The sequence below is a fragment of the Mytilus edulis genome, chromosome 8, assembly GCF_963676685.1.
Source record: "Mytilus edulis chromosome 8, xbMytEdul2.2, whole genome shotgun sequence".
Taxonomy (NCBI): Eukaryota; Metazoa; Mollusca; class Bivalvia; order Mytilida; family Mytilidae; genus Mytilus; species Mytilus edulis.
This window is the reverse complement of record NC_092351.1, coordinates 64,316,718-64,338,268: the sequence shown is the minus strand read 5'-3', so window position 1 is coordinate 64,338,268 and position 21,551 is coordinate 64,316,718. Positions and strand designations below refer to the sequence as shown.

Genomic DNA, 21,551 nt, shown 5'->3' with positions numbered 1-21,551 from the left:
TCTTTTTTAGTCTATTTTTGGTTTTCATAATTCATGGCAATATAGACTATTTAGTTGCAGACTATGTTGACCTCTTAATGTGTTTTTGTCATTTGTGCTGTTAGTTTGCTGTCTCATTGACTATACCCTTCATATACATCTTTGTTATTCCAGTTTCAAAGGAATTAATAAATGTAATTAATAAATGTATTGAACATTTTGCAAATCTATTTACTGTAAATTCAGAAATTATTGCGAGGTTTTTATTATTGCGAAAAATGCGACAGAGTTGTAAACGCAATAATTTAAACTCGCATTGTGAAATATTTTACATGAATTAAACACGATTTTTTCTCAAAATCGTAAAAATTAAAGTCACATTAAAGTCTAAAATCACAAAATCCCAATAATAAATGCACGCAATAATTTCTGAATTTACAGTACATTGAAAATAATTTTACGATCTAAAACTGTTGTGACCTAAAGAGAGTTATTCTCTATTTTCCATTTGTCTTTCTTAGGTTGCTGTCCCATTGTCATTTACTAACGCTTCATATCTATTCTATACTCAAAGATGAACACAACGCAACATTTCATTTGTATAAAGATTTATTACGTTTTTCTGTAAAAAATACAATAATTATGTACAAAATATCAACAAATTGTTTGTACAATTATTCAACATAAATAAAAATTGTACGTTATCATTAAAACAACAATCATTTTCAACATTCATACTCTGAGTTTGATTTAAAATGTATGCTCATTACAGAGATCTTCTGAGAGCACAACAATAAGGGACATAACTCTAAGACAGATTTTAGATATTAATTTATCTTTTAAATCCCTAAAATTTTTAAATTCCATTTCATTTGTAAAATCTAAATCAAAAAACAATTTGAAGAGTATAAATTAAAATATGTAAAAACATAAAATCTTAAAATCATTTCTAAAAAATTTTATGTTCTTAAAGCACTTTAGTTTAGACTTTTGGTTCATTTTGGAAAAAATAATTTGTCAAGAACAATTGTACTTCTAATTTCTTTTAGTATTACAATAACAGTATTATGATAATGCATGTTTCATAAATTATAATGAAAAATATTTGATGAAATGTGATGATAATGTCTTTGATATGAGAAATGACTAGAGTATTTTAGTTACCAAATAATAATATCTGGTTTATCTCCCCTTAACTATATTTTTTTTGGGTCACAGTTACTTCAAAATGCTTTGTTTTTTTTCTTCTCCAGTTTAATCTCAACAAAGTCTATAATCAATAGAAAATTCCACAGAGCTTATTTAAACATTTTCTGTTCTATTGGAAATTTTTAAGATCAAGTATGATAAAAATAATAATCCAACCACCTGTAAGGGAGCTACCATTTGATTTTTATGGGGGGGGGGGGGGGGGGGGGGGCTAGGATGAAAAATTTTGTCCTGCATTTTTTTTTAGCTGTAATCTCTGTCCTGCCTTTTTATTTTTCACTTTGTTCGGTCCTGCCTTTTTTTTTTTAGTTTATCCTGACTTTTTTTATCTAAATTGTCGTCCTGACTTTTTTTTTTTGCAAGTGTCTCATCCTGCCTTTTTTTTTTACTCAAAACTCCTGTCCTGCCTATTTTTTTCAAATTTCATCCTAGCCCCCCCATAAAAATCAAATGGTAGCTCCCTAACTAAACAAATCGTTAGGTAAAAATTCAAACAACAAGGATTTGATACATTACATTAAATAAATATCGAAAGACTAAGCATTTCTTTATTGAGACCTTAGTATCTAAACTTGGTTTTCATTATACCCCTCAGAAATTTCTTTCCAAAAAAACTACATGTTTGTTTTGTCTGTAGAGAAGGGAAATAATAAATACTGAAATATTTGAGGTCCATGATAAAATTTAAAAAATCTTCGTAGAAAATACCTTGAAGTTAAAATGTGGCGATTTATTTAATTTTCATCTTTTAAAACTTACTGACCAAAACATTTGAATTCTATTAGTGTGTACATATGGAGACACTAACTATGTCTGGTAAATAATTTCTATTGAAAAAATAAAATGTACCCAGTTATTGGTTTGATTTTCACTGGCCATAGGACTGTAACAGGTTCCAGACCTTCTTTCACACAAAAATAACTATGTAGCACTATAATCAATTATAATAACAGGAATTCTATTTTGGTCAACAACTCTACCAGAGTAATTAATTCTACTTCTCGAGGAGTGAGGAATCTGAATAGCCTCAAAAAAGAAAATGTTAGGTTTTGGACAATTTTTTTTTTTTGTAGAATTAAAAATTCTTGAACTCTATTTCTACAAATCAATTATTTTCCATGAAAAGTCATATACCAGATTGACCAAATGTAAGTATTAAAATTGTGAAGTAAAAAATGAAAATTAATAACCTCCCCCCTATTACTTGGTGTTAAAGATGCACAAGTCTCATTGTTGAAAGTCTTTGTGAATTCAGAAAAGGTTTAAACAAATATCTAATATATTTTCCTTCTTATATGATAGAGTTATTGACCTGAATTGAGATTTCTACAGCTCAGTATATTATGTTTTTCATGCAAACATCACAGTTATAACATTGAGACAACAAAAAAGAGCACCTTCAATGTGCATGAAACACATTTTATTTTGATAAATAGAAATGTTGCTATGGTTAAACAAGTTCCCATAGAAACAGTTCTGAAAATGAGGCAGTTTAAATTGTAACATTTTGGCACCAAGGACTTAAATAACAACCATACAACAAAGATTACACAATTACATCCGAATTGAAAAACAAATTGTCTATTTCGTTGACTAGCTCGTCGGGATTTATCGTGTAACTTCCGGACGTTGTCGTACTGGCTCCGTCATCATCTCGCGTGGCGATACTGTCACTCATTGTGTCTATATCTTGCATGGAGTATCTAAGTCCGTATGCACTGTGAGATGCCTCATCGAGAGTTTCTAAAGTTCTTCCGTGAGATAAATTATTCCGTGAAGGAGTCTGAATAGCACTAATTCCACTTTGTGAAAAGTTCGGCAAATGTGCGTTCATGTATGACGCCACTAGCGCCTCTTTTCGTTTGACATATTTTGATTTTAATTCATCGACTGTCGTATTTGCGTTCACACTATCGTCACTGAAGCTTATATTCCGTGGATAACTGTCTGATTTATTTTTGATTGGCGTATCAAAACTGGAATGTAAAAGACTGGAGTTCTTAGAAGAATGGTTCCCCGATTTGTATGGCTCATCTGAAAATGAGAAAAACAAAAATTTTAGAATTTTGTAAACAATGTCATTTTAACAATATTCTGAAAAATTATGCCAAGTGTAACACAGGTTTATTTTGTTAATATTTTCCCTATTGAAAATTGACATCAAATAATGATGATTTTTTCACTACTTAGAAAAATATGTTTCATAAAAGTTTGTTTTTTGTGCTTTTCCACACACGTCATAATAATTTCTACATGTGTAAAACATGTCAACAAGTTCAGTCCTTTTACCCAAGAATAGCAACAGTCACGCAGTTTAATATCATAATGATAAATTCCTTTGTTCTACAAGTGGTATATAGAAACCAGATTTCTTCCTAGGATAGATACTTAAGTCACAAATTCTTGTACGAAAAACAACTATTAAAGCATTTACAGCAATCGTTAAACAAATTGTCTGAATACTTTAGCATAAATATCATTCTTTAAGAGGCATATCAAAGACCAATTCACAACATGGTACTAGAACACTCTTAGTAAATGCATGCTTTTGAATATCTCTGAAGATAGAAGGAACGTCTCACAGTTATTCACTTCAGAGAGAATAAAGAGTTTTTGGTTAATTGCGAGGAAATGTTAATTTTATCAAAAATTATAAATCACACAGAACAAAGCTAAACAACATCAATCTAAATTATATAATTGTAAGTTGTAAACGAAATTCTTCAAGAGGAAACTTCCGAAGACATCTTGAAATTCGGAAACAAGCATTTTTATTAATATTTAACATGCTTTAATAATTCTTATTATATTTTACTAAATGTCTATGGTAGTTTTTGGTACAGAAAATCACAATGCAATTTAAAAAATGTTTTAACATAATGTCTTTTGGTACAGAAAATCAAAAGGCAATTAAGAGATGTAATTTCCATTATGATGAAAAATTTAAAATTCAGTGACTGACATATGCTGGAGAGTTCTTTATACTCATCTGTTATATCAGACTACTTAAAGAGTTTTAGTGAAGCAAGACATTTTGGCTATCTGTCAATTTCTTAATTACAAATTGTATATTTCAAGGTGAATGAAAATGACAACTGTTTTAGGTTCATTAATGAGTTACTTAGCTTCAAAATTGTTGCCACCCAGATAAAAAGATAAAATAAATTAAGATTGAATGGGATTTAAAGACAAGAACTTACAGCAGCCATTGCCATCACACTTTATCATTTTGCTAATTGAACCAAATCTTTTTACATATCAATTTCTGTAGCAAATGATTTTCTTAGTTATTTTTGTCAGCTCAATTATGTTACATGAAATTAACAGGGATTCCAAATCTTTCAATCAAATTGCTTTTCCTGACATACAGAAGCCATGCTACTTTTTTTTGTTCAGTCTTTGACAAAAAAATAGTAAAAAAAATATTGAGAAATCGAAAATTACAAAAGTTTTGGGATTGGGAAAATAAAATGATAAAGGAGTAAGTTCGGTAAGGGCCATATTTGGCCCCAATTATAAAGTTCATTGTTACAAGACAATAAATGCTTTAAGTTGCCTTAAAGACATGTGAGAAAGTTAAACAGAACTGTTTTTGTCAAAGTTTAATTCTAACACGTTGTTTTTTACATCCCAAAAAGGTCAAGATAAGGGATTTTTGTGAAATTTGACAAAATCAGCTGGATTTCAACCAAATAAAGGACAAGGAAACAGAGAGCGCAGGCGTCGACAAGCTTAATATTCAAATAAGACATGTGAAATGTCTTCACAAACATTATTTTAAAAGATCTTTGTTGTCGACGTATGCGCTCTATGTTTCCTGTCCAATAATCTATGGAAATTTACCCATTTTCATTTATTTTTTCGTGAAAAATCAATATGAGTACAACTTGTGACCTCATAATGAAATGCAGAAACGTGAAATTTTCAACAAAATGGCTTATATCCTATCTAGTCAATGTATTAGCTAAAATTTATTGTAACAAATCCGAATTTGAAATTTACGCTAAAAAAGGGGGCCATTTTAGGACCTTATCGAACATACTCCTTTGAGTTAAAGCCACAGGCTTTACCACTCCTCTTCAATTTACTGTTTAATATAAATCCTTAGCCTTCAAATATTTGCCTTTAATCGTTCCTGATGAAGTCAATCCAGAAAAGCGCTTCAAACTCATACAAATTATTAAGTGTTATTTTAATTTTTTTGGGGGAAAAACATTACATATTTTGTCAAAAATGCTCAAGATTTACCATGCAGATTAAAATAGACCTGAACTTACTTCTTAAACATAGCATTGATAAAATACCACTGTAAAATTAGAAACAAATGATTCAGAACTTTAAAGATTTATAATTTTCTTAAATAAATAAAATCATAACATTTGATTTTGTCATCCTTTTCAAACAGATGTACTTATTTTATAGTGTAAGTGTTTATAAAATGATTCATGTTCCAGATCATTAATTTTGACGTTTATCTAAAATATTTTACTTGATGACAAGATCATTATCATTTTATCACCAAAATAAAGATATTAACACTCATATGTAATAAGTAAAAAGGTTCTAACTTCTTTTATGAAATCGTAATTTGTCCCAATTTTACTAATTTTGATTCAAGTCCGAAAATTTTCTTTTTTAAAGTTCCTTGCAATAAAAATCAATGTTTTCAAAATTCCAATAGGAATAAAAAATAATAAAAATCAAATTAAAATTGTTATATAAATTTGTTTTCATATAAATGTTCCACTGTCGCCACCTCAATTTATGGTTTAAATTTTAAATTTATTACCTTTTAAGGTAATTTATTTTTAAAATTTACATCATAAGCAGCTACAAAAAACGAGACATTGATACATTTAAAAAAAAATATTCAACCTTTTTTTTATCCTTATAAATTTTCTAATAAATACCTCTTTTTGTCACAAAGAACATTTTAACGATTTTGAAATAACTTGCTCATTTTCGTCCCCCATTAAACACAGTCCCATTATGGTGAGAAGATTTATATATTCTTGCTTGAAGGGGTCAAAGTTATAAAAACGTTTGATATCTCAATAACTTTCTAATAAGGTAAACGTCAAAATTTACAAATGAAAGAAAAAGGTACTGAAATTACAGCATTATAATTACTTTTGAAATGATGAATTGGTCTTAAAAATCAAATACATCTTAACTGTAAAATCATTTCATTTTTATCACCTATTTAATAAATATGCTAAAATGACACAAATTTTTAAAATCTGCAAAAAAAGATGACCGTTTTCTTTTGAATCTTGTTGAAAACAATGTTTAGTTGATTACTGAATACATTGCAAAGGTCAATTACCTGTGTCACTGAAAGGGTGACCTCTGTTGCTATGGATATCTTCTTCGCTTCCACCTCGCCCGCTGTCGCTGGTTGCCGATTCTGCAGAAGCTTCACTATGTGCGTCATCGTTTTTATGAGGTAGTAGCTGCATTTCTCTGGCCTAAAATACAATAAATTCAGAGTTACTAATCAAGAGGTCACAGTTTAAAATAGTTATTTGAGGTCAAAGTTTAAAATACTTACATAGATATCAACTATACTAAATTCAAACAGAGCTATTATTTTTTTGTTCACCTCTTTAAAATTGATAATTTAAAAGCATTAGAAAAACATAGTACATTTTACTGCATTCAAAATTCTTTCCTCTATAAAGTGTACTGATAGTTACATTGCATGACCACCCCTTTAACTATTCTGCCTCAGGCAGTTTGTGTAACAGTTATGTTGTAAAAGATTATTTCAAACAAGTATATCGGGTCAAGTAATTCAATTACAAAAGGTGTACAAATTAATTTACATGATACACAAATCTTGAAAAAAAAATTAAAAGTTAAAAAAAAAAAAAAAGAAGATAAAAGAACAGGGGAAGTAACTCCAGCATTTCTTTCACTAACTTGTCACCTATGAAACTTAATATGATATGATAACATTACAAATGTCGAAAATGATTAGTGAAGATTTAGTAAAAAGATTTAATTCCTTTATGAAGAAGAAAGTTTCTGAACTTCTTTTGATATATTATGATAATATTTATACGGAAGATGACCTCCGTCTTTTGACATGAAAATTGCCGATGGTTATGTGAACAGTGCGTTTTCTATTCTTAATGGCAACAAAAAGAGTCGCTATGGCAAATCCATTGTAAAGAAATGTAAATAATTATTTCAAGAATAAAATCACTAATTCTGATCCCTATTTAACTTTACAAACACAACGACACTTAATATCTATTTTTAATCATTTTCTCACTGCTCATCCTTGCCCACGGCTAAATATTCAACAACCGAATGAAATAGTTAAAATATTATTTCATACGGACATTTTAAGTAATAATTTTTACAACTTTTTTCACTTTTGATGTTTTTACAATCTATTACCTCCCGGAAAGATTGAGAGCTGCTGACCAAACATGTTTACATAAATATTTTAATTATTGCACTGTATAATTTTTTGACGAGTCTTATAACATTATTTTCTTTACACTGGTTGTCTGTTGTTAAGAACTTAGTACCGTTACCTTGTAATACATTTATTGTATAAATGTAAAACGCTTTCTATTTAAAGCAGTGAAACTAAGAGCATTTAGTCTTGACACTAAATTGACATGACCCATTGACACAATTTCCATCTCAATACATTTTCCTATGATGTGTTTGTGTACTTGCTGGCCAATTCATTTTCTTTTTGTTTTTTGCTTAGGCATGAGAGTTTCTCTTTGGCTTGAATGGACAAAAGTTCAATTAATGTCTTGTAAAAGTTTCAAAAAGGGAGAGACAACTTACAACTTAACTCAACTAACAAAATTTCATATACCCTGTACCCCTGTTTCAGTGATAACACCTACCTCTTGCTCTTTAAGCTGTTGGTACCAGTAACCAGGACTTTGTGGACGGGGATCAGCCTGGTACCCTAGACAATCTATCCCATATTGCTTGTCACCATATGAATGTTTACTGTTTTCTGGATTCTGTGTATTGCTTGTGATCAAAGAACTACTGGCTTGTGGATTCTGAAAATTTTAAAACATTTTAAATAAAGAAATTTAAATCACAGCCAATGAGAAAACTTTCCACCAAAGAACAAATGTAGCTAGGTCACCTATTGCTCATTGTTGCCTTCAATAATGAGCAGAACCTATATCAAATACTTTTTCTATATCTAAATAATTTATAATTTCTTGCAATGTGTATATAATATATTTGTACTGTATAGTCACAATTGCCTTCAACCTCTCAGTATAAATGTGCATTATATCTTCAATAAATAAATATTTTGTTGGTATTATATTTGCAATATTGAGAATAAAACTAAATGCAAGTTTTGGGATATAAATTTCAGAATATGAAGACAACAATCGTATCATAGTTCTCTTGGTCATAAATAAATAAATCAAGATTTTTGAAGGTGTCCTTTATGATCAATAAAAATAAAAAATTTAGGACTTTGTGGTTCTAAATTTACCAAACACCAGATGCCATTCAAATCAAGCTAGCACTAGCTGATCGATAAATCACACACCATTAAAATCATTTCCTTTGCCAATATTTTCATTGTGATTCAAAGTCGACTAATTTGTCCGCCATTAATTCATTTGGGTGTTGATTATTCATTTATTTACTGGTTAGGTGATTTTGTATTGTTGATATTTGAGGTCGACATTTTGTTTTTATTTCAATACAATTGTAATTCTTATCTATTCCGGAGGTTTTCTCACCCGTAAAAATTCGACAGACATTCTTGTCAAATGATTAAAACTTACCAAACTTATTTAGGCAAACAAAAACATATAGATATTTAAAATATGAAAATTGACGATAATTCTCAAATTAAAACTTATCTTTAATTAGCGCCACAAACAAAATCGAAGTCACCACTAATTCTTGACTTAACTTTGTGAGGGGAAAAACTTCATTCAAAATGACCTTACGTTTTCAATTAAGCATGAACTGAATCTCTTTAACTTGCATAATTATCTAGTGAATTTTGCGCCTTTTAAAATTTGCGTTCACTTAGTCTTTCATATGGTCATTTAAGAAACCTCAATAATTATGTGTATTGTACACCTAAATTTCACATTTAGTATTTAAAACTAACATCAACTGTTTGAAATATGCATCATACCTTATCATATAACAACCAACCCTTAAAACAATATTTATTATTCAAATGAACTGTGGATGAATTTTTGGAGGAAAAAAATACTTAAGAATAACTATGACCCTAAATCCAATTAAAAACATATTCTGTGGTTCCAAATATGACTAAAAACATTTGTAAAACTATTTCTGAAGAACATTTTTCGAATGACTTACAAAGTCAATGTTTAAACTTAGGATAAGAATACATGTAGTTCTTAAAATGTTTGAACGAGGTGGGTTTAAGAATTCAACAAATATTTGGAAAATTTGTTGATTTTTTCAAATTAAATTTTTGATACACAATGATTTCATTTAATTTTGAATTTCAACAGGTTTGTCCTTATAAATCAGAAAATTTAGGTCAACTAGAAATTATTTTTCAGTGTCAGAGTCCATAATTTTGTTGTTTTTTGGCAGAAATCTTTTTAAACAAAAAAGTTGATAATAAAATAAGTTTCATAAATAGGATTCTTACACTAGTACATCTTTCTTGTTTTGTTTATCTGTTTTTGCAGGGTTAGATCATTTCTAATTAAAGATGTCAGGATAAATTAATAATTCATGAAATTTATCATTTAATTAGATCTCCAAGAAGGTCTATAGGGTTTCTAATGCATTAATTATTTAAGTTAGCATCTGTTTCCCATCTTAAGAAATTTGTAAATCATACCTTTTTAACAAAATTTGTAAGTTGTTGTAATTAATATGGCTACATTTTATTTCTGAGTAATTTGTAATAAAGGAGTCTTCTTGATTTAATCAGCTTTCATGATAACTTTTATCACTCAAATATTTGAATGGTAAAGAAAACCAAAATGTTTTTTTGGTTTTGTAAAATAATACTCGTTTTAAGCATACAGAAAATGAAAAAAAAAATGTTCAAACTTTGAAAACCTTAAAAAAAAAAGTGGGACTAAAATTTATTATGATTAAATTTTAATGCAACCATGGATTAAAATTTATCATTCAAATTCAATAATATTTGTATAGAGATGAAAAACTTCAGCAATCACATTTTTCGCACATATTCAAACTCTAGGCACCACCCAGATTTATGACACACCAAAATGGGTCTTTAATTTCAATTTAGTCCCCCACATATCTTCTGAATTATGAAATATTTTTGAAAACTTATATCATTAACCAAACACACACATCATCGTGACATGGTTGTATGTCAATTTCAATGTGAAATAGAAATAAAAGATGTAGATTTCATTATTCTCATATTTTCAATGCTAAGCATGACAAGAATAGCTTGTCAAGGGGAGGTAATTAATCTTATTTTGTCAAAGAGGATTAATTTTACAAATGATATAGCAAATAGTTAGCCTATCAAAGTGAATGATGAACTATCTTATCTAACAAATATTTTGAATATTGGATCATTATTTAAGCATTTATCTTAACAAGGAGGAGCTAGGACTTCTTCTTTTTTTCACCAATCAATTTTAAACCAAATATTAAGTCAAATATTCTAAAGACTTTGTACTATAGCCTAGAGTTTTCAGGTATCAATTTTTCTGTTTCTTTCAATTTTAACATACTTTTGACTGCTCATAAAGAATTCAGAATGCTTTTAAAAGTTTCATGTTGGTTTTAAAATCAGAGGTTATAACTGCTGTGTTTTTAGACTTTGGTTGCTGTCTCATGTGATTGATATATACCCAACATTTTCTTTCATCTATATTTTGCTAATTATTCATCTCTAAAACTGTCATTCAGATACCCCTCCCCCTCAAAACTACTGTGCACCCCTCTCTCATTTCCCCTTTATCATAATAAAAATACTCACGTCTATAATTTTTCCATCTAAGAATGTAATGCCAGGATGTTTGGATGTTGAGAATGACGTAATGTTTGTAAATGTTGATGTATTCACAGAATCAGATTCTTCACTTAACGAAAAACTAACTTCCTTTTTGTTTTTCTTCTTCAAATTCAATGGTGCATCTGAAAATTGTGACGATTCTGTAGAAATGGTCTCATTATGATTTGAATTGAACATTCGTTTCTCATACATGGTTTCTTGGTTGTTCTTTTTCTGCTGACGATGACCCAGATCCAAGCGCCGAATGACACAGATTGTTATGATAATGGCTGCCGAGAGTACAATCGTCACGACGATAATGACTGCGACTATGACAACATTTGTTCCTTGTTCTTCTTTCTGTTTGACAGTCAGACTTGTTTCATTGGTCAAGGTCACCACGACATTGAAACGAAAGTAGGTCACATGTTGACTATATCCACTATCTTTTACAGAAATTAGAACTCTGTAGGTATCAGAGTCGTACAAATGCATACTTTTTGCAACAGATAAATTCCCAGAATGCATATCAAGTCTGAAAATGTTTGGATTATTTGGTGAAATACTGTCGATGCCATAAAGCAGACGTGCATTGTTTCCAAGGTCACTGTCAGTTGCATTTATAGTCATGATGACTGTTCCTGCTGCAGCAGTGTAAGGAACGTAAAACGTATCGTTGTTGATATTTGGCATGTGTATAATGGGTGGGTTATCATTGTCATCAAACACATTCACTGTGACTGCTGCAGTCGACGATAATGGTGGATTCCCTTTATCGGTGACCTGAATGGTAAAGTTGTACTGTGACTGTACTTCTCGGTCAAGCTTGCTGCATTTGATGACCCCAGTATTTGGGTCAAGGTAAAACACATTTGGTGCTGGAAAACGGAATGAAAAAGTAAATTGTCCGTTTGAACCTGCATCAAGATCTTCAGCTGTAACAGTTCCAACAGTGGGTTCATTTTCTTGTCCTTCCAAAGCATTAAAAATGAATATTGATTTTTTGAAAGTTGGCGGGTGGTCATTGATGTCCTCTAATGTCAACACAACCAATATTGATGACATTTGTTGAGGTATTCCATCATCGGTGGCATTCACATGAAATCTCACTTCAGAGTCTACAAATGCTTCACGATCAAACACAGCATTTGTTTTAACTACACCGGTTTCATTGTCAATGATGAAATTATCTCCAGCATCAGTGTGTAAAGAGTACGAAACTTTACCATTGTCCCCACTATCCTTGTCAGTTGCCGATATCTGAACAATTTCTTGAAAAGTTTCCAAATTTTCTAAAATGGTTGCTCTATACATGTTAGTTTTAAATACAGGTGAATTGTCATTTTCATCTTTCACATAGATAGTGAAAGAAGTTGTATTTTGTTGTTGGGGAATTCCCTGATCTTGGCACGTTAATGTTATATTGTGAGCTTTCTTTGTTTCGTAATCAAGTTTACTACTGATCACTATTTTATACATATTAGTGTATAGTTCTTCCAGTTTGAAATGGTCCCCTAAAATCTGACATAGCACTTTTCCGTTAGACCCTAAATCTTTATCGGATACAGAAACTGTGGCAATGTAACGTCCAACTTCTGCTGATTCTGAGATCAGAGTGCCACCTGGTGGAAAATTTGTATTTATTTGAGGTGCATTGTCATTTATATCAACAACATCAACTGTTACCATGGCAGACGAGGATAGTGGAATTCTCCCATGATCCACCACTTCGACTAAGAATTGATATTGTTTTTCCTCCTCATAATCCAGTCCTGCTATAACATAGATTTCTCCAGTGGTTTCATTTACTGCAAATACCTCTGTCACTTTTGATAAAACTCTAGAATTAAAACGATAAGAAAATTTCCCATTTTGTCCAATGTCAGCATCTGAAGCTCCAAGTGCAAGGATTGGCGTTTTTAAAGATGCACTTTCAGGAACGCTCGTTTGATATGTTGGTTGTGAAAAAAGTGGACGGTTGTCGTTGAAATCAGTTATACTCATATTCACTGTCAAAGTTCCAGTTCGTTGTGGAAATCCACCATCACGAGCAAAAATTTTCAACTGATAAAAATCCCTCGTTTCACGATCTAACTTATAATTCACAATGAGTCCTAAATCAGATGACCCATCCAAATTTTTGGTCACATCTAAGCCAAACATTTCGTTTCCTGGAACGAGTTCGTAAGTTTGGACGGAATTATTGAACCCTGTATCTTTGTCGTCTGCTGCACTTGTATATAATATATATCCAACAGATACTGCTTCTTCGACTGTCAATGCTATTTCAGAGTTAGGAAAAACTGGAGAGTTGTCATTAGTATCCTCTATCGAAACATTTATCTGAATTATTTTGTAGAGATCTAATAATCCGTTTTTTGAATCCCTTTTATAAACAGCTACATTGAAATTTAGGAAGCAAACTTTCTGATACGGACATAAAATTTCACGATCTAAAACTTGTTTACTGTAAAGTGAACTGCTTGTTTCGTTGATTTTAAAAAGAAGTGCATGCTGGTTGCCCTGCGTTAAAATTTGAAATCTCATGTGACTAAATTCCTCCTGCGTAACATTTCCATAAAGTAAACTGTCTCTTGCAACATTTCCAACGAACGTGCCCTCCATTTGTTCTTCACGAAAACTATAACTGAGCGACGTAGATTCCTGTGCAGCGGTAAAGCTGTGATACACGTCCAAAGCTAATAATAGAAACAACTGTCGAACACTTGAGCTTGTCATGTTGATATCTTTTATGATTGATGCGAAATGTTGAGATGATGATGAAAATGATTTAATTTAAACAAAGTTATGCACAATTTATATTGTTTCACATTCACACTACATGTTGCATTTAGTCCATCCAAAGTGCTCCAAAACCAATCCTGAAAGATATAAAAATGAGGCATTTAATCTACAGAGTCCACAATTTAAATAACGTATTACTCAGGCTATACAGCAATCACTTTATTTTACCTGTTCAATGAGAAAAATCTAAATATTTACCTAAAGTATCAAATATTTTTCAATTTAGTCAATTTGTTTGTAGAACCAGTTAACTACTTCACTTGTATTCTGAAGTCAACAGCATGAAATGTACATGCTAGTGGGAGTGAAATATACAACTCCTCTGACAGCACCTATTGTTCATTTCTGACCAATCAGATTGGTCAAATTTACACTGACCAGTGGCCAGATTATGATAAGCTGGACAGTGAGTTTTTTTCATGCTAATTATCCAGTTAATTGACATGATCTAGTAGTCTGAGGGCCACCTGAGGGCTGATATGTCCAAAACATAAATATTAATCTGATCAATATATCTTATTAGAATGAGTTGTAAAAATTGACACATTTATGCTAACTTAAGCTGGTTTTATGTATGAAAAAATAAAATTGAAATTAAAATTATGTTTTTTATTTAATCTCAAAAGTTTACTTAAATTTAATGATCCTTTTATTCATTTAAAAAAATTTATATTTTAACATCTGTCATGTAGAAAAGTTTAAAATCATCTTCAAAGAAATAATAGATAATTTATTTTCAAAAATTTGCTTTGATATGAAAATTAAATTACTTTCATTATTCCCTTTTATCATTTCTGTCTCTGAACCACTGTTTAGATTTTATTTCCAATTGAATGAAACATATAAATACACTGTTAAATATTCTGTTTCTTGTTATAATATTATATCTTTTAATTATATGAAGCAATTAAAGTAATTATTGTGTATCTATTTTTGTTTGAATTTTTTTTTCATGTTTAAAATATACTTTATTCTATTTTCAATTTGGAAAACAATCATCCTTTTTTTGTTGCAAAAATATTTTCTGTGTATTCTTTATTCATTTCCATAATGGCAAGCATTTTTTGTTGCAAAATGAGTTTTCTTTTCTCCATAAATACTTACTTTTAAACCTTTCAAAATTCCAAATTAAGGTTTTAAATAAAACAATTAAATTATCAATAGTCAAGGAAATATCACGTATTACAATACAAAAATGGTCAATAATTAATTAAAAAATCTGTTCACAGAAAGGTTGACATTCTGAATATTACAACTCAATATCGTTGACAGATTTTTCTCAGGACTGAGTCAAAGAGGGCTAATGTAAATATCCTTCTGACTAAATTGCAATGAAAACTCCTGACAGTTTTTGTCATTTAATCCATTTACAGATATTTGTAAACAAAACATTGACTTGTGTCTACTGTAAACAATCAACAACATCAAAGAAATGTACATTCCTTGTCAATCATTCATTATATCCATTAGTGAAATTATCTCCCCTTAATGGATGAGTATTTACCAACATTGTTTTTGTATGTAATTAACAAAGAAACATACATGTAAATGAATGTTAATGTTATCTAAGTAAGCAAAGTGTTTTGTAGCAATTTACAACTCATCGGAAATTCGCATATGCGAGGACTTTTTTCTTTTTTTCAAAAGCAAGTTATAATTGTCAAGCATCAATTTGGAGGGACAATATTTTTGACTCGATATCTGCATTATGAAATGAAATAGATTTTTTTAAATCTGAATTGAAATGTAAACAAAGACTATAAATTTATTAACTCATCCACTGAAAAGATTATAGTACCTCAAATTTGTCAAATAAATTGTAAGCATAGCCATTTTTATTAAAGTATGGAAGTTATTAGGCTTTTTTCTTTATGGCAACTACTTTTTAGTTTGTATTCTATTCTAGTACATGTATCATATTTAATTTGTATAATCAACACTTCTTAATTATGATAACAAGGATAATCAAACCTCTCAAAACAAGTGTAAATCGTATCTTTTATTTTTCTTTTCAACTTTCTTAAAACACTTCCAAACTTAAAAAAAAAATGTTTTTCACAAAAATGTCCAAGAGAGCACTTGTATTTTTTTGACAGCCATTATGGATTAGGTCACCTGCATGGTAAATTTCTTTATTAGACTGAAATTAACCCTACCATGTCATACTTATCAGATATATATTAACAATACATGGTAATGAGATGCTAATTATTCGTGGGGAGATGAAAATTAGCTGTGACGACCTGGTGAGCGGATAATAATATACTCCCAGCATGGGGAGGGGGATAAGGAACTTATGGACCCTTTCCAAGCCTATCTAATTCACCCAAATAAACCAATTTAGGTGTCATACAGAATGTCTACTAATGCTTATTTCCAAAATCAATAACAAATTAATTTCCATGTAATCACGTTAATTTCACTTCTTAAGAAATAAACGCCAAACAAATGTCTAGTAGATTTGGGATTATGACATATTTTTGTGATTTAAGAAATAAATTTATCTATAAATCCTTAATACATGCGGAGAATGCAACTTGATTTTCTAATAATTTCCAGGGATGAAATGAATTATTATGACTAATCTAATTATGTACTTGTATCTTTCACATGTGCTTCATTGTTGTTTGCTTTGAGTTCAGTGGCAAATACTCCAGTAAAAAGTTTCCTAGGCTTGTGAATCTTCATTTTAAATGTAACCTCAAACAGATCCCAATATCCCTTATATTATCTATTCAGAAAGGTCATACAATGTGACCAGGAAGGCTCTGTATATAGGTTGTTTTTAGAAGCAATGTTCCCTAAAACATTTATGAAGTGTTCAAATTAATTGGTATATTCACTTTAAATTTACTGGTTTATAAAAAAACATGTGCATTTGTCTTCTGAGTGCCTCATCGTGTTACTGACTCCCCCTTTTTTTCATACATAAAAATTATTGACACTGATCATCCGATCATGTTTTTTCAGGTGAAGGCTGACATCAAATGCAGAGCTTGACTAATTTGAGTTATCATTGCTACTGACAATATTATAATTCATTCCTAAAGTACAGGAAATGCTTACTGTTTTGATCCCTCAAAGAATGCCTTATTTAAGTAAATATAACTATTGTAAAATATGACAAAACCCTACCTGTTCCTTTCCCTCCAAACAGTCCCAATAATCCCCTCAGAATAAAATTTACTCAGGTGCCGACCTCATGCAGTCCATTTAAACACAATAGTCCAAATCAAAAGTTAATATTAAATCTCGAAAGAAAACAAACTTCTTACAATCACTCAGCCCCTATCAAAACTAACAGATAATTAAAACTTGATTATTGTAAGCTGGGGGATTAAGGAAAGGCTACCCCCAAAGCCCCATATTTGATATATTTACAATTAACCTGGATATTTTATAAATCTTATCAACGTTCGAAGTAAACAAATGTAAGAAACTAAGCGAGAGTCGTAGATATGGTTAAAATCACGAAAAATTTACCATTGCTTAGTATTGATAGAATGTCGCCATATTGTTTATAAAATTGCAAAGATGTTTATTAAACTTTGACAAACATTGTGTTAATATCTTAAGGTATAGGTTAAAAGATCTGACCAGATGTGGACGTTTACACGGTGCCGTGTCCGGGAACCTGGTATGTCATCAACATTGTTCTGATAAACTGTGTCAAGTGCTTCATCATCTGTCTGATGTAAGGGGAAAATTATTTAAATATAAGGGAAGCAACTCTTTGAGTGTTTGTTAAATGAAATCTGTATACTATAATATTCAGGCCAAACAATTAACTAGTATAAATTGCTGCAAAGCCAAATTGTCACATACTTGCTTTCAATTCTTATATAATCTTATAATTGAACTAAACAAGATACCTACAGGAATTAAATTGTCTGTATTCTACATCATAGAAAAATATTGAGAAATTTTGTATTGAAATTTAGATACATATCATCAACTGAGTGAGAAAAAAGCTAAGAGAAGAAGTGTAAAATATACGTCGTTGCAACTCAAATACAACTGATTTGCTTTGTACATATATTGTAAGGTGTACAGTTTTTAATGTCAGTCGCTTACTAGGATTTTGAACCAAAATGAAATAACATAGCACAGATATACAGAATTTGTGGCAAAGCATTGATGAATTTAAGAATCAACAGATCTCAACATACAATGGAATTAAATAAATACCAAATTTAAATTTTCTAGTTCAAGTCAATAACGAGCATAAATTAAACCCCCAATTATCTCGACAGGGCACTAGTTTATAAGATCAGATATATTTTCCCCCTAGCCTCATGATGACATGACAAGATAATTTACTCCCTTGCTAACCCTGTTTTAGCCATCTTAGTTTGTGATGGTGTCGACTGATAATGCTAATTGTATGTAAATCATGTTTTGACACCTATCCATATTTTGGTCTGAAAAATATCAGGGATTAAATCAAAAATATATTGAACTGTATGTGTTACAATTTCCATTTTCAGCCAAATTTTAATAAACAATTTTTGAAATTTCCTTAATTTTTTTTTTAAAGTTTCGCGAACGACTTTGGCCCAATTGAGCTCTTTTTCCAATTACTGAAAAAAAAGTCCATCATTTTTTTTATCAAGTTTTTATCATTTGTCATGAAAAGACAAATTTTCTTTTTTGCCTATAACAAAGATAAGATAGGGTACTAAATATGGCTTTACACCAATCTTACACTTACTTAGCTGTTCTGAATAATTTTTAACAAATACTGGAAATTTTTAATCAATTATATATTCATTTATGACTGATTTACTATACATTTTAATAATTACTTGAAACTTTTAATTAAATTTAATAATTCAACATTTTATGATAATTCAATAATTTAACAATCGAATGGATCAGCTGCAAATATAATTTTGGTCAGAAAAAAGTTGAAAGTCAAAATAAACTTGTTTTAATTGTCATGATTTAACAATTTATCACTTCTGATCAATTAAACTTCTAATCTAATCTTTAAAATCATTTAAATCAAGGTTGCAGATTTCCTCATACAATGATTACTGAAATTGTGAACAGTGTGAAATTTATTTTCGAAATTAACAACAGTATGAAATTGAGGTTTGACCCCATTTCCCTGCATAACAGTATTATCTAAAATGGTTTGAATTCATTAAACTGATTATGCACAGATATTTTTTAACTATTTAAAATGGCATTTACTGTGTATTATACAATCTCAAATCATTTTTGACAAGTTGAGAACATTTTTGAACACCTATGCAGTAAAATCTGCATAATTAGATCAGAAATGAACATGATTTTAATCTGATATTGACACTGATTATAGGTGATATGCAAAACAGCAGGTAAAAAATTGTATTCAAGGAAATGAATTCAAATAAGTGAAGTACAACTTTTAGTGAAATTTTTAAGTTGTTTTTGATTAGAATTTTGGATAAAAAATCACACAACAGAAAAAAATCTTAGCACATAAGCTTATTTTCCCGAAACACAGCATGCAATTTAGAAGAAAGACTGATTCATTTGCTAAAGCAACTGGATGAATTCTTTAAACAGAAAATCATAGGTGAATCATTCCATCAACCTCTTAAGATTTGTGTATGTCTAATTTTTTAAGGCTAAACATTGGCAATTTCATCTCATAAACCATATTTCCTCCTTTCGCATCATCAATACTATAACACATCTATTTACAAATCAACAAATAAAGAAATTACAGAGATCTTTGTTATGTCCTCAGTTCTAAAACCATGACAGATGCATCTTTAATTTTACAAAACAAATTCTGTGGTTTAATTTCACAAAGCAAATCTGTCAGGCGAAAAATCACTTTTATTTTCATCTACTCATGATCGTCCAAGTGACTAATCAAAAACAGTTTCACAACTTGAATTGCTTAAAGAGTTAAATTGTTTGGCACTTGAAGACCAGAGCCTTGGAATTCTCAAATTGTTACTAAAACAGGTACAAATCATGCAACCATTTGGAAAGACATGGAGAAAAGATGTGAAATTAAGCGAAAGAAGTTTTGAAAGTCAAAAGTTTAATTAGCATATTAATTTTTATATTTCAAAAGTGTTTGCACTATCATCTTTTTCAAGTGAATGATTTAGGGTTTGCAAGAAAATGGATTAAGGCACACAGTAGTATTAAATTCCCTTTAAAAGATGGCTTTTGTGAACATTATAACCCTTAACACTTCAATTTTTTAAAATTTAATGAATGTTCTTTCAATCTATTTGCTTTTATAATAAATTGTACTTAATTCATATATTTATATTTTTATCCCATTTTAAATGTTAAAATTTCCAATATGGACATTTTAAATTACATATTGTGATGGGTGTAATACAATTATTAAAATAAATATAAGTCAACACTAAAAGGTGTTTTAATTCCCATTAAGTCTGTCTCCGGAACAAAAAACTGGCATACCAAGTTTAATGACAATCTAGCAGTGTAATTTGAATTTTAACGTTTTGACATTACAAGGAATTAAAAACTTGTACACAAATCCTGAGCATAAAATTTATTTCAAATTTATTGCAATGCTGCACCTGTATGAAAAATACAAGATGAAATCTTGTGATATAAAAATTTAATATTTTTGTAATCCTTAAATTTATTGTTATCTTGTTTTTAAAGATATATAAATACATCTAAAATGATCTTAATCTTGTTATAAATATGCCATTACGAAGGTGTCACTGCGACAAATATTGCTTGGAGCGTACTCAAAAATCGGAAATCACAATCCCCCCAAACAAGTTATGAGAAGAAATGGGTATATTTTGAATAAGATATTCTTGACAACAATTCTAAGGAAATCTTAAATCATAGATTGTGACATCTTTAAATCAAATGCTAAAATAATTTAATTGATTTATTTGAATTTTTGAAAACACCATCTGATATAATGATACAATTTATTGAAATTGACAAAGATTAAAATAAGTGAAAATGGCCTTATTGTTATATTTGTAAATAATAATGACTATAAATGCTTGAAATTACAAATTTTAAAATTCTGTGAATTTTTAAAAATATTTTCATTAAAAAGAACCAAATAACTTATTAAACAATTGTAAAGTAAAAAGACAGCCTTTGCAAATTTTCAATTTTTCTTAATTAATTTGCACTGAAATAAAATTTAAAGTAGCTATGATTAAGAAAAAAACTAAAAATTTTGTGACTCAATATAATGGTTTTGTCCCACACTTATTTTGATTATGTAGGTATGCCTATATATTGATTTTTACCTACATTTTACCTTTACTTCTTTGATCTTTTGTTTTTTACCCAAGGACATAAGCAAATTTGCCAATTACAATAAAAACATATACACTTTAACTTGTCAAAATTAAATGATTAAATTACATTCATTTAACCATACACCAAAGCTTAGTGGACAATGAAAAATTGTAAGTTTTGCCAAAAAACAAATTTCGTTGATTGATCTTTCAACAATAAAGGTGGTCTATTTTTATAGCAATTTTCTAAATTAGGTTACATAAACTACAAAAAGCTTATATATTCTCCATATATGTATTTACTTAATTTCTCCCCATAAATCTGAAAATTATAT

General features: G+C 29.7%; 2 protein-coding genes across 3 annotated transcripts in view; both read right to left on the bottom strand.

Moving 5' to 3' along the window:
* Positions 1-570: 570 nt before the first annotated feature.
* Positions 571-13,903, bottom strand: LOC139486070 (protocadherin-9-like). Of its 2 annotated transcripts, none has more exons than XM_071270763.1 (5): positions 11,150-13,903; positions 8,061-8,225; positions 6,515-6,656; positions 1,655-3,222; positions 571-1,358 (listed from the first exon to the last, which is right to left on the bottom strand). In XM_071270763.1, the coding sequence occupies exons 1-4, from the start codon at positions 13,901-13,903 to the stop codon at positions 2,735-2,737; spliced, it is 3,549 nt and encodes a 1,182-aa protein (XP_071126864.1). In that variant the 3' UTR covers positions 571-1,358; positions 1,655-2,734. The 2 variants fall into 2 exon arrangements, with proteins under 2 accessions (XP_071126864.1, XP_071126865.1); XM_071270764.1 differs by lacking the exon at positions 571-1,358 and adding an exon at positions 5,466-5,494 and having other exon boundaries at positions 2,471-3,222.
* Positions 11,274-21,551, bottom strand: part of LOC139486072 (ATP-dependent (S)-NAD(P)H-hydrate dehydratase-like) — a 109,744-nt gene continuing 99,466 nt past the window's right edge. The window contains exon 11 of the mRNA XM_071270768.1: positions 11,274-14,046. Coding sequence (XP_071126869.1) covers position 14,046 — 1 coding nt within the window. The 3' untranslated portion in view covers positions 11,274-14,045. The remainder of the gene's footprint in view (positions 14,047-21,551) is intronic.

Coding starts and splice junctions, on each gene's coding strand:
- LOC139486070 (XM_071270763.1), bottom strand. CDS start 13,903: ATGACAAGCTCAAGTGTTCGACAGTTGTTTCTATTATTAGCTTTGGAC. Junction 6,657..8,060: donor AACAGCTTAAAGAGCAAGAG/GTAGGTGTTATC, acceptor ATTGTATTTTAG/GCCAGAGAAATGCAGCTACT. Junction 3,223..6,514: donor TCACCCTTTCAGTGACACAG/GTAATTGACCTT, acceptor TCTCATTTTCAG/ATGAGCCATACAAATCGGGG.